The 14199-nt window shown below is 37.6% G+C and overlaps 1 protein-coding gene across 4 annotated transcripts in view; it reads right to left on the bottom strand.

Annotated features, from left to right (window-relative positions):
• Positions 1 to 13985, bottom strand: part of ACTR3 (actin related protein 3) — a 59525-nt gene extending 45540 nt beyond the window's left edge. For 2 of the 4 annotated variants that reach the window (XM_073884818.1, XM_025857178.2), the window contains exon 1: positions 13690 to 13985. Coding sequence is in view for 3 of the 4 variants with exons in the window: in XM_025857178.2 (XP_025712963.1) it covers positions 13690 to 13733 (44 nt within the window). In the remaining variant the exon portion in view is untranslated. The remainder of the gene's footprint in view (positions 1 to 13689) is intronic. The other 2 variants (XM_073884823.1, XM_073884827.1) reach the window with 2 other exon arrangements.
• Between the last annotated feature and the right edge of the window lie 214 nt (positions 13986 to 14199).

Below are 14199 nucleotides of genomic sequence, written 5' to 3'. Positions count from 1 at the left end.
ATATGAAATGACCATGACAGGCAAATCCATAAAGACAGGAAATCAATTAGTAACTCCCAAGGGCTGAAGGAAAGGAGAATGGAGAGTTTGACTGTTAATGCGTATGAGGTACTTTTTGGGGTGATGAAAACATTCTAAAGTTGACTGTGGAGATGGTTACACAAACTTGTGAATAACTCAATTATACACTTTAAAAAAGTAAATTTTACGTACGTGAATCGTATCTCAATAGAACTATTAAAATAGAATACGAGACTCAGACTGATACTGCGTTAACTTTTATCAATCTTCTGCTTAATGATCTACACAATCTACTGCCAATCAAATCAATTCTAAACCACTGTTTCCTATTTAAAATCCTTCTGAATAAGGCAAGATATAAATAAATAAAATTAACTACCTGCTGTCCCACAGCTCCAAACAGGGCCAACTCCAAGTAGGGCAATCTCCTAACTGATCCCTCCCTCAAATATTTTGAAACTCCTGCCTGACTTGCCTTCATCAATAAAATATTTACTGAGCATTATTAAATACTATGCACAAGGCCATAACTTAGAGAGAGTGAACAAAAAAGGCATCCTACCATCATAAAACTTCCAATTTAGCTTCCAATAACAAAGCTTTCCTTCCCTTCCATCTATCATAACCTACTTAGTCTCTTCCAAGAATTTGAGCAAGTTCAGCTCCTTCATAAACCATCCTCCCAAAAACTACAGCCTTCATTAATCTCCCCAATTAACTACTAATATACCATCTTTAGTTATTTCACATACATTAGTTTCATCTCTGGAACTAAACTGTAAGCCTAAAGAATAAAATCATACCATGGCTTTCTGTATGTACCTTAGTACTCAGCATAGAACTGAGAATTTCAGTGGTGAAATAAGTAGTTGATTACTTGCAATACCTTTTTTCCCCCACATATATCAATAGTTCATTCCTTTTTATTGCTGAGTATTATTCCATGGTGTATGTACCAGTTTGTTAAACAAGTTAAAGGACATCTAGATTGTTTCTAGGTTTTTTTTTTTGCTTTTTTATGTTGTTGTTTTTAAGCCTTCTAATGACTTTATTTGGGGTGTTGTTGTTGTTTTGTTTTTTTAATTAACATATAATGTATGATTTGGTTCAGGCGAGCAGGTGTGTGATTCGTCAGTCTTACACAACACCCAGCACTCACCATTGCACATACCCTCCCCATACCCATCACCCAGCCGCCCGGTCCCCACCTCCCCACCTCCCGCAACCCTCAGTTTGTTTCCTAAGATTAGGAGTCTCTTATGGTTTGTCTCCCTCTCTGGTTTCATCTTGTTTCATTTTTTCCTCTCTTCCCCTATGATCCTCAGTCTCGTTTCTTAAATTCCGCCTATCAATGTGGTATATATATATATACACACAAAATGAAATATTACCCAGCCATCAAAAAAAATGAAATCTTGCTATTTGCAGTGACATGAATGGAACTAGAGGGTATTATGCTAAGCGAAATAAGTCAATCAGAGACAGACAATTATTGTATGATCTCACTGATTTGCAATACCTTTTTATAGCAATTTTAACTATAGCTGCCGTTGTTACTGTATGTCAATTATTTTGCTATGTGCTTTATAGTATCCCTAATCGCTATCAAAACCATGCAAAATGGATTTGTTTCCATATTGGGGAAACTGCACCTCACAGAAGAAGAAACCACTGCAAAGAAATACTAAAGCTAGGGGCGTCCGGGTGGCTCAGCAGTTAAGCATCTGCCTTCAGCTCAGGTCATGGTCCCAGGGTCCTGGGATTGAGCCCCACATTGGGCTCCCTGCTCTGTGGGAAGCCTGCTTTTCCCTCTCCCACTCCCCCTGCTTGTGTTCCTGCTCTCACGCGCTCTCTCTCTCTCTGTCAAATAAATAAATAAAAAATCTTAAAAATATATATATTAAAGCTAGAAATGAACTCAAATATCTATCAGCTCCCAAAGTCAATGTCTTTTGTACGGTCTCCTTTAAATATGAGTGGTTACTTCCAAAATAAAACCAGAGAAAGAACTAACAGTATAGTTTGTCATGCTAACTACGGGATCTTCCCCACTTACTCTTTCTGTGTCAGTTTCATCTTTAAAAGAGAGTAACTACCTACCTTATAGGATTAGGTAGCAAATGAATTAATACATATAAAGCAATTAGAACACACAGTATACACTATATAACTGTTATTATTTTTATCACTATAAATCATAATGAAGTCACCAAATATACCACCTATTCTCATAAACTTGGTTTATGATAGATTATGGCTTCATAATACCTACAATATAAATACCAAAGCAGTACAGAATTCAAGAACTTTCAGACCTCCATAATCCAGCTCCAACACACCTTTTTAATTCAACTCAAGAAGCACTTACTGAGCACCTATCATACATTAGACACTTTCACTACTTTCCTGTACCATATCAAGTATTTCACTACTTCCCTGTACCATATTAAACATCACTATTTCCTTGTACCATACCAAACCTAACATATCCAAATTCAACCTATACTTTTCCACCTCACTTTGTTTCCTACCACTGTTCTCTTACCTTGTACACTAGTCTTATTTCTGCCTATTGGTACTTTATTCATCCTTAAAGGCCTACTTCAGTTATTATCTCTACCAGGAAGCCTTTTTACATCTTCCCTGGAAAAAGTATAATTTCCTTCACCTACGATTCCAAAAAAGTTTCATTTATACCTGGCAGAGCATTTACCATATTGTTATTATGTACATGTAAGCTTCCTAAAGGCAAGCATCATTTCCTAATTATCTTTATATTCCCTACAACACAAGTACTGCAAAAGTATGCATTTGCACAGATGCTCACTAGCGTTACTGAAAAGCAATTCTTCCAACTGTCAACAAAATAGATGCAAAAGCTATTTTCTCCTTCCTAGTTTTTTTGTTGTATATAAATAAATATATACGGCCCATTATCTCTGAAAAAGAAAAAAATAGTGCAATTCAAATTCTCTTAATTGTAATTCAGGTTTACTATTTAAAAAAAAAGGGCTTAAATAAATGGCCTATCATATCATGCATTTATCAAATTGGTCCTACTTTCCAAAATATCCCTTAATCCCCAAATTACTAGACTGTTACACCTCTGTTCTAATGAAAAATCCCATATTATTCACACCATCATTAATTATTCCTTTAAAAAACTGTTCTTGATTCACAAATTTAGAATGAACAGTGTGAAACTCACACGGTTTTTGCACTTTTGGAAAAGAATGTGTTAATTCAAACTGCTAATTATTAAAAAGGATCATGCAGTTATCAAAATGAAATGAGGAATTTAAGGCAACATAAAGAAAAATGGACAACAAACTTCCCCATCCTCATCTTTCTCCCAATAGTAGACACTTACTTTTTCTGCCAGATTCAAATCCCCACTCCTATTCTGATGAATCCACCAAATATTAAGGCTTTGCAGGTCACAAAACGTCACATCCCTTTATAGAATGACGGACCCGATACTCCTGCCACCTACTACACATCACATGATCGATATCTAACCAATCTGAGCTCAGGTCAGAACTTTGAATCTTGACCAAATAACTACTAGATGAAGAGATGTTTTATAATTTATATTACTAGTATCCAGTTGCAGCATCCTGCCGAATTCCTGCAACATGACTTTGACAGCAGACTCTCGCTGCCTGGTCTCCCCTTTTTTCTGCTTTTCTGAGCGGGTTCTCCAGCCTTACCATCAATTTTGTGAACTACACCATACCCTTTCACAATAATTACTTTTTTGGCTTACATTAACTAGTTATTTTGTTGTTCGCATCCAAGATTTCTCACTGATATAACCACGTTATATTTCTCTCATTTCTACTTCTCAGCATCTTCCTATCAATTTAAATCCTGTTTCACTACTAAAAAAAAAAAAAAGTTTTGTTTTACTTTTAAAATAACTTTCCTGACAACAAGGCAACCTGAAACAAGTAAAGCAGGCCCCTTCGAAATGCATTTTGGAAGCAATAAAATGCTCAGCTAGTCTATTATCTGAATAACAGATTAATCAAGAAAAGAAAAAAGGCCCAAAAAGGCCTCTTTCCTTTGCTCTATTACCTCCACCATTTTGATTAATATGAAGCAAAATTTTAAAGTAAATACTTTCAAACAGGAAACATAAGCTTCTACTAAAACTGTGTAGTTTTTAGATAAAATGCATCAAAATTCATCCCAAACTCCAGAAGGTAACAATCTCTTTAATTCTATTTTGGGAAAAAAAAAGTTACTTTCTGGTAACCCATGTGTATCTCTTAATCTATATATTCACTATTTTCAGATTCAAATACCAAACATTAAGTACTCTGAGTCTAATAAAAAGTTTATTTTTTATAATCCTATATTCTTAAGTTCGACTATTTCATTTGTTTTTTTAATGAAGGCATTAATGAGAGAAATAACTTTTGTATGGCATCAATTATTCAAGCTGCAGCTTCAGAAATATGTATACCTTTATTCTGAAGTTATATGGGTGTAATTAAAGATCACTTCCTTAATTAAGCTGTCTTGAATTAACCAGCAATTGTCAGCTTTATCATGTTTCATATAATGCCTGTCCCTGCAGTTAAGAAATAATTCTATGTCGAATAACTTGCTTGTGTTTTGGGTTAATCAAATCAATGAATTAGTCACTAAGACTTCCCTATATATCTCATATTTGTACTAAAAATTAACAGTTCTAAAAATATATTTTTTTAAAAAACGTATGTTTAAATTGTAATACTCTTCAAAGACTAGGTTAACAATTTAACCAGATACTGACTATACCCCAAATGAAGGCAGTATTAACAGTGGGCTCTGGAACCAGACTGCCTGAGGGCTCGATGCTAGATCTACTACTTAACTGTAGCTACATTTACTTGAGCAAGTTACTTAAGTTCTCTATACCTCAGTTTCCTCACCTTTAAGATAATTGTATCACAGTACCTACACTTCATAGGGTTTCTGAAAAGGTTATAAATAATTATCTCAAAAACATAACTCCTAAAGGGCTCTCTGAAAGGCTGCTTTGTACACATCCCACGTAACATTTTAAATAACTGAAATCCAAAAACTAAATTAAGTACTTCTAAAATTCAAATGCCTGAAACAATAAAAAAGCATATTTCCTTTAAAAAGGCATTCGTTTTATGAAAATAGTTTCTGAATTTGTGTTAAAATGTTATGATGGGGGGGCACCTGGGTGGCTCAGACAGTTAAGCGTCTGCCTTTGGCTCAGGTCATGATCCCAGGGTCCTGAGACCAAGCCCCAAGTCAGGCTCTCTGCTTGCTCAGCAGGAAGCCTGCTTCTCCCTCTCTCACTCCTCCTGCTTGTGTTCCCTCTCTAGCTGTCTCTCTGTCAAATAAAATCTTAAAAAAAAAAATATGGTATGAATGGGAAACAAAATTAATTTTGCATCTGTTCCATCTAGTATGCATTTGTATTTGTATTACAACAAAAACACTCAAAGATTTCTGAAGCATGTATTGAACCAGGCCTCAACCAAACTACTTTAACTATAAAAAACATATATTGTTATTTCAACTGGCAAAAAGAAACTCCAACTACTATAACTCATAAATGTGAACTCCTAAGAAAATTTAAGAGAATTCAACAATGCTATCAATTGATAAGTAGGAGCAATCCTGAAAAACATTTCTCAACTCTGGACCTCTGTCTCATTTATAAATAAAGAGGGTTAAATTATTTCTGTCTTTTTCATCTCCATAATTCTATGTAAGTCATTAGGCACTTCCCTTAATTCACTAAAGTAAGTTTCACAAATACACATTAAATGCTATTTTTGTGGTCCTGAAATAACTGAAGTTAAAAATGCTTAAAGAAAAAACGCATCATATTTAATTATACTAAGCTCTAAGACTTTAAGCAAGCAAACAATAGTTTCATCATAGACCAATACTAAAGACATAGTTTGTAATTTTACACAGTTCCAAAACCAACCCTGAACTATAAGGCATTCTGCACCCTAATTCCCCATCTTAAGATTTTCAATCTCCTTGTAGCAACCCCTCATTCACACTAACTACCGTAACTAAAAAGTCTTAAAGACAAGGGCACCTGGGTGGCTCAGTCGTTAAGCATCTGCCTTCAGCTCAGGTCAGGATCCCAGGGTCCTGGGATCAAGCCCCACATTGGGCTCCCTGCTCAGCAGGCAGCCTGCTTCTCCTTCTCCCACTCCCCCTGTTTGTGTTCCCTCTCTCACTGTCTCTGTCAAATAAATAAAATCTTAAAAAAAAAAAAAAGTCTTAAAGACACACTTACCAAGAGAATTGCATCTCCACTATGGGCAAGACGACTTAGAGAATATTTAAAGATGTAATGTTCAGCATCAGAACAGATGAAGAAAATATTTTTGTGAAGTATGTGTTAGGGGTGGAGAGGAGTTAGAAAGGAAAATATATCAGACCACACAAATTCAAGGCTGTTCCTTTCCTGGTTAAAAGGAGTATGTAAGAATGACTTGAGTTTAAGTCAACAGTTTTGAAAGGTTTTGAAAAAAATCTTGAAAGAAAATAAAATTACACGAATGGTCCTCTGGAAAAATTAAGATATTATTTGGTTTTTTTGGTTCTGGTATTAATCAATTATGGAGGTATCTTTTATATATTTCTTGTATGATATAAAGGTCCATATAAAGATATAAAACCACCAGCACACAAAGTAGTATTAGTCACTATCCTATTTTGGAGAACCAAATTTAAACATTAATCCAATAACATCACCTTATCTTGTGCTACTACTTAATAATACATGAATTTATAAGTGCTTGATAAACTATAAAGCGTGTTAATGTAGTGTTATTATTACTTAACTGCTTTGCTCTTGCCTCTTTATGCCAGTGGCTATTATAGATCAGTAATGTCATTAAAGAGCCTGCAAGTTCCAACAGAATTACAGACAAGCATTCAAATGCCTTTATTACAGGGGAATTTGGTTTCAGAAAACAGACTGCTTGAAGCTACATTTTAACCACTCCACACTCCTGCCCCTACTCCAAACATTCAGCTGTTTTCACCTGTTGGTGGGGAAGCACACTGGACAAGGAGGAACACTGTGGAAATTTAGCCCTATGCTGAGCTAAAATCTCCTCCTATGGATTCTGCCTCTTAAAAAGTGGGATGAAACAGAAGACTGGCTGTCAGCACAGCTGATCACTCATCACTTCCAAGCCATGTGTGCTCCCTCATTCTTCTCATTGTGATGCTCAAGAAGCCAGATTACATATCTAAGATTTTTAAAAGGAACATTAAAATATCCAATCTTTTTGTTTTCTCTTATCATTTTATTAGCTTCAATTTATAAATTGTAATGATGATTGCCCCATCTCCATCTTCATTCTTGAAGTTCCTGTATTTTTAACTTCCTCTAGAATATTTCCCATTATGATCATCATCCAAATTCAGTAACAAATTCAAATAACAATTTTACTCAGCTTCTTAAAACCAACTCCCTTAATTGTCCCACTCAAACTCAAAAATTCTGAAATCTTCATTGATGACTACAATCCACCAAAATCAACTGCCAAGTCCTAGCAATACCTCCATCTCTCAAATCAGCAAAAACATTCTGACTGTGCACTGTGTTAAGACAAGCACTATAGAAGAAAAATAAATAAGCATAAGACACCGAGTTCCTTTCCTTAAAAAATGTCAATTCAATAAAAGAGAACTGATAACTGTAATAATTATGATGTATCAAGTTTTTACTATGTGTCAAGCACTGTGACTAACCATTTTTATGCATTATCTCAAAAAACAAGAAACAAACCAAAAAACCCCACCCACAAGGTAGATAAAATGATCTCCAAATTACACATGGAAAAAATGTGACCTGCAGAGTTTAAAGTGTATAAAGTCATACAACTAGAAAAGCATGAACTCAAAAAACAGCTATGACTACAAAGTCCTTGCTAACCGTAATACAAAACAATTGCAGAAGTACAAACAAAAAAGAAGCAACCTTTCCCAAATTTATCTTTTCTGCTCTATTCCCACTGCCAATATCCTATTTCGGAATTTCTGCAAAGCTGGTGCTGAGAGGGCTGCTTAAAAATCATCTAGGAAGATCATCTAAATTTATACTCCTAGGCCCAACCCTTGAGATTCTGAGTCACTGGGCATGGGGTGTTTCCCAGGCAGTTTTTTTTAAACCATACCCCTAATTCTTGTTCCGTCATTCATTTGCTTGCTCATTCAACAAAGTTGTGAGTTCATATTATGTGTCAAGTTCCATAACTTCATCCCAAATACCTCCTCTACATCCGATCCAACTGCATTCCATTTTGCAAATATTCTAAAAGCCCTATTTACAACATTTAACTCCTCTTGTAAAGGATTTTTATTTCCTATCAAGTAAAAAATACTTTGAATCAAATTTCTGCTGTAAGTGCTCAATAAATGTTAGTTCCCCTTCACATCACATAATCTAGATGTGCATTATTACATGGTCCTCAATTCGAATGGAAGGGGGTGGTGCAATGTATGCTAACAGGGCTAAACACAAGAAGCAGCTACTCTCCTCCTTCTGCTGTGTATGCTTTCCCTTCTCCTGTATATATCCAAATCCTTAAAAGGAGAGCGCATACCCTACCTTCCCTGAAACTTCCTTGACTCTTCCTGACCACAATAATCTTTCTTACAACCTACAGAGCAGCTATTACTATAACAAAAGTAAATATCTTAACATTTGATAATGTTCAGTCTTTTATCATCCTAATTTTTTAAAATAATTTTTAGCTCTTATCTCATTAAGATTGTTGAGAGCAGACTGTATTATACATTTTCATTTTAATTCCAAGACTGTCTGACCGGCCGCCAAGTATACAGTTAGCCTTGATTTGGCAATACCACTTTTTCTATGTGTGCAAGTAATTCTTAAATTACTAACACTGCTTTCTGCCTTTAAAACATCATAAATGAATTCTCTCAAAAAAATATCTAAATTAAAAAGTGTCAAAGGCTCATCCTCTATGTAAGGAGACTATTATATAGAGTACGGGCTGTACCACATTTATTTGCTACAATACCTTGGGCAAATAGTTTTAACTTCTTCTAAACCCTAAATTTTTCTTTAAAACAGAAATAATTCTCAGGTTGAAGTGAAAAGTAAATGAGATAATAAAGCATTTAGCACTGGGTCTGACATGTAATTCTTAATAAATATCAGCTGTTAGTATTTCCTGATTAAACAAAATGTAGAGAGTAAATTTTTTTCAGAATTTCAATTTAAGCAAAGTGACAAGGAAATAAGCTAGGAATTCACATATCCACTTTATATATGTGTGTCTATATACATAAACACACATATATGTATATATACACATATATACATATATAGATATACGTATGTATGTATGTATGTATCTCAAATCTGAAAGATTTCCGCAAGAATGGTTTCTCTATTTCATTAAATCAAATGCATAAGGCTAGGATTTATAATAATATTTTAAACAAGAAGAGAATTAACCTTACTAACAAAAACAAAGGAACGTGCATAGTTCTGATAAGGGGCTCAGGAATGCCCACAGTGTAATAGAAAGAACACAGGGCTTCAAAACAGAAAAGCTTAAGTCCAAACAGCAACTCTTACCACCTGCTAACTACATGGCACTAAAAAGGTAATTTAAATTTCTCTAATCCTGTTTGCTCACTTGTAAAATGGGGTAAAAATGACAGTCACAAAACTAAATAAGATAAATAAAAATCCTGACCAGCGGTCCCCCACTAGTGGAGCTTCCCATTCTGTGCTTAAAAATAAATTTCTGAACTGTGTTTTACAATTAGGCTGTAAAGTTCATTAGCTTACATATATATACACAACCCAAAGTCAATATTTCAACACAAAATGTGCATGCAGGGAAAGAGACTGGTGGGAAAGGAAAGCAGAAAGATTTTAGGTAAGTCTAAGTAAGAAAGTGACTTTAATTCCCATCACCCAGATATGCCATCCCCCGACCCACCTCCCTTTCTGCAACCCTCACTCGGTGTTATATTAAACTAATGAATAACTGAACATAATATAAAAAATTAATGATGTACTGTACCTTGGCTAATTAAATTTAAACTTAAAAAAAGATGCTAAAAAAAAAGTGACTTCTTGACAGGAAGGAACCTGTTACACTTACTTCAAAGGGCATGCAAAACATGACCCCTAAAGGAATAAGAATTTCATTGTTTTTTGGTAACAAGATACTATAAATGTTTCTGCCCTTGGAGATGGCTGGAGAAATAGTGTTACTATTAAATATTATGTTCAGAATTCACATAGGAAACATGAACTTCCCATTTATGTTTTCCCCAACCCACTCAGCCCTTCCCCATTGGTTCTCAAAGAAGATCATCCTATCTATACTAAGTGCTAGAATGTGGCCACAGTATAAATTATATAAGCTCCCCATCCACTGACTCCAACAAAATATTTATGCTAACATTTTAAAATTATGCTAGGAAGCTTAAGTCAATTACAGAAATTCCTGAATTCATTCTAAATCTGAATATATCTAGATACCAATATATAGCTCTACAATAAGGCCATATTAACCTCTGCTATCATAATGGAAATAATTTGCCAAAGCTGTATTGATCAGGTAAAAAAGAAAGACATAAAGGGGAAGAGGAAATTTAACAATGCAAAGTTCTGTAATCAAGCTATAGCATAAAATGTATATAAGGAGTTCCTTTATCTGGCCTGAACACTGAAGAAATGAGTGAAATATGCAAAAAATAATTTAGGATCCTCTTAAAATTTGCAAGTGTAACAATGTTATAAAATAGCTTTTGAAAAAAAAGTTTCCCTCACCACTGGTAGCGGATTTGAGTTCCTTAATTTAGTTCTTAAGCAACCAGTTCTATCAATGAAAATCTCTACCCAAATTTTTTTTCTACGGTACTATTCCAATGCAAACCAAAAGTGTGTAGATATATCAATCAATATTAAAGAAACAGTTCTTTCTAAATTCTTTTCAAAAGGAGTTATTTTCTTTATGACCTGAGCTTAGGTGATTCTTTATCTTATGTTGAGATAAAGATCCTTGCTGGAGGATCTCTAACTTTGAGTCTGGGGATTAAGCCGCATGTTTCCTAACTCCTACAGCTTTTCTTATCGGAGAACACCAAGTTTCCTAGATGGCCACTTTTTTCAGTCATCTTTTTCTTAACTTATATAATGGAATGAGCAACCAGGTTCAGGTTATAGCTTTCCACTTATATTAAGTGGGTAATTGTAATTATAGACCAAACAGATGAATGCATTCTCTAAAGCACAAAGAAACACAAATTACAGGCGCACAATTTGCATTTGGGGATCACAGGACTCTGGAACATAAAACTCCCTATGAAGGCCTTCCTTAAATATGCTTATTGCAGGCCCAATCTCAATGAGCTATCTTCTATGTGCTAATAAAGCTGCAGGTGTGACTTTCCAGGAGTTGCATTAACAGGCAACACAAAAGACCAAAAAACTTTTGAAGACCAAAATAAATGGAGCTCTGACAGATGGTAAAAAAGGTGAGAGGCAATGGGGAATCCTAATCAGTTCCATTTAAATCATAAGTGTCCAGGTATCTACCTCACCTTTGTGAGGTAAAACTAATGCAATAAAGTAAAATGTAATAATGTAGTAATAACTGAAAATATTAAAACAAAAATAATCCTAAGTATAGATTGAACCCCTCCCACACCTCCTGGTTACTTCAGCATGTGTTTCAAATTCAGGGTTGCCAGAAGAAGGTCACTTAAGGACAGTTAACCTCAGTGAAATACCTAGTATACTAACTCAAAAATAACCAGAACTGATTTCAAAAGAGGAAAAATAGAATGAGGAAAAAGTAACATCCTACTTGTTACCATGTTACTTATTAGGATTACAATTATCTACACTAATTTTATTAACAACCCAATAATTTCTAAAGCATAAAATATTAAGTATGTAGCAGTATTTTTCACTTTAACAAAATGCACTTGAAAATTTCTTCTCACTGGGACCAAATCTAATTTTACTGACCCTAAGCATGAAACTATTCACCAATTAGACTGAGAGAGAGGGAAAAAAATACTGGCTCAAGGAAATTAGACAGGATAAAAAAATAATAACTTTAATAAGCTGTCCATCAAAACAATACATTTAGAAGTTCTAAGGCCAAAGTAGGCTGGTGTTTCCCAAAGGAAAATGTTAATAAATCAGTTGTTTCCACATGCATGGCTGGGATTTTAGAAACTGTCACAATGACAGAAGTTCTAAGCATGAAGATTAGAGCTGTTTTACAGAGAGCAAATGGAATGAGGAGCATACACAATCCTTTAGGCAACAAAAGTTTGCTGAATAATAAAAGGAAGTAAAATAGGCTGATACTCTACCTCTCATAACCCACCCCCCTATTGGATTATGTTGGGAATTAGAAATGTAAAAATATATAAGCACAGGACACACATACACACACACACTCCTAACACTGTAACATAAAGAAGTCATTCCACATTAAAATATAGACAGTATTTTCTACGAAAATACAAAGTGTGCCCAACTCTAAAATGCCTATTGATACATTTTAACCCCAGTCTACATTTTAAAAGGCTACCCTACAGATCTGGTAACTCCTTGAAAAGCAACCACCTCTCTTTATAGCTCTGTACCTTCCTTCTCGATCTGAGATACCTTCACAGAATGAACACACACAAATTATTCTCCTGGGTGCTTCCCTTCCTCCGTCCCCGCGAAACACTAATACATATATTTTTAAGTTCACATAAATTGATAACGAGCACCAGTAATTGAATCTATTTGAAATATGCTTAATTTTTAAAGTTCTAATAAGATGTGTTCAGGTTGGAAACGAAAAACTACCTTATAAGGGTATAAAAGGCTGAAAGCAGGAAGCGGCTTTGACAAAACTAAGGAAGTTGCAGCGCGCTTGCTCACTGGGGGACTTTTTGAGGCAAGAGAAGTAACACATGACATCTTTCTCCCTCAAATTAAAATGTGACTTGGTTCACCGGTAAAAGCGCAGTAGGAGATGGAAAAGACCCGGAGTCGGAAAGGAAGAGGAGGTGGGTGGTCAAATAAAAGCCCCGACCAGGTTCCCATTTTCAGAGTCCGATTCTTCCCTTTCCCCACCCACACCCTGGGCAGAGTGTTGTCACAGCAATCTTGCAAAACCTACAAGGAGCGCTTCTCTGTTCTCGCTCCTCTGCCAGGCTGTCTCCGCGCTCGATCCGCTCGGTCCCCAAATCCACGCGCAGGAAGGGACGTGGAGGAAAAGGAGAACCGGGTGCGCCGGGTCGGCGACCACCGCGACCGCACCGCGGGCCCCGGTGGGGCGACCGGCCCCACGTCTCCTTGGGCGGCGCTGCCCACCGCAATGGGGGAAGGGCCGGGAGGGGTTGCGCGGAGCAAGCCGCTCCCAGGGGGTTTCTCGGCCCCGCGCCTCCGCCCCGGTCCCAGCGGGTGAAGCGAGGCAACAAGGGAGGCCCTGGCTCCGGGCCCCACCCCTGGCAACACAGCGCGGCTAAGACTGACACGGCCGGCTGCAACACCTTGCCGCAGCACACATCTCCCGACCTCCACCCTCCCCCGCCATTTTCCCACCTCCGCCTCAGTTTCCCCACCCCCCCGCCTCAGTTTCCCCACCCCGCCCCGCCCGTCAGCCCCCTTACCCCGTGCCACAGTCCACCACACAGGCCGGCAGCCGTCCCGCCATCTTCCTCCTCGCCTGCTACTGCCGCTGCCGCCGTCTGCTCCGTGCTGATTGGGGCCAGGGATTAACGGCGGGAGATCGGAGCTATCTGACCATCCACAGCCGGACCGCCCTCTCCGTCCGGGGGGGAGCCGGGAAGCCGAAGCAGTAGCGAGAAAGCAGCAGGCTCGGTCAGCGGCTACCACTTCCGCAACCCAGGCGGGCAGGCAGTCCCCGCCCTGCCCCGCCGCGGCCTCCTCCCCCTCTCTCTCCCCTCCTCCTCCTCCCTCCTGCCCCCACCCTACAACTTCTTCCCCCCACGCCGCCTTGCCCCGGGAAGCCAAGATGGCCGCCGGTGCCGCCGCCCCGGCCAGGCCAGGCCCAGGCCGCGAGCGCTCCCCCTTCCGGCTCCGAGCGGGAGGGGCGAGAGAGCATGCGCAATGACGTGCTGCCGCCGGCCGCCGCGCGCGTCCCGACGTTAAGGAAGTCC

Source organism: Callorhinus ursinus, unplaced genomic scaffold, assembly GCF_003265705.2.
Source record: "Callorhinus ursinus isolate GAN/ISIS: 27379988/994484 unplaced genomic scaffold, GSC_fseal_2.0 scaffold2, whole genome shotgun sequence".
Classification (NCBI taxonomy): domain Eukaryota; kingdom Metazoa; phylum Chordata; class Mammalia; order Carnivora; family Otariidae; genus Callorhinus; species Callorhinus ursinus.
This window is presented reverse-complemented; position numbering and strand designations above follow the sequence as displayed.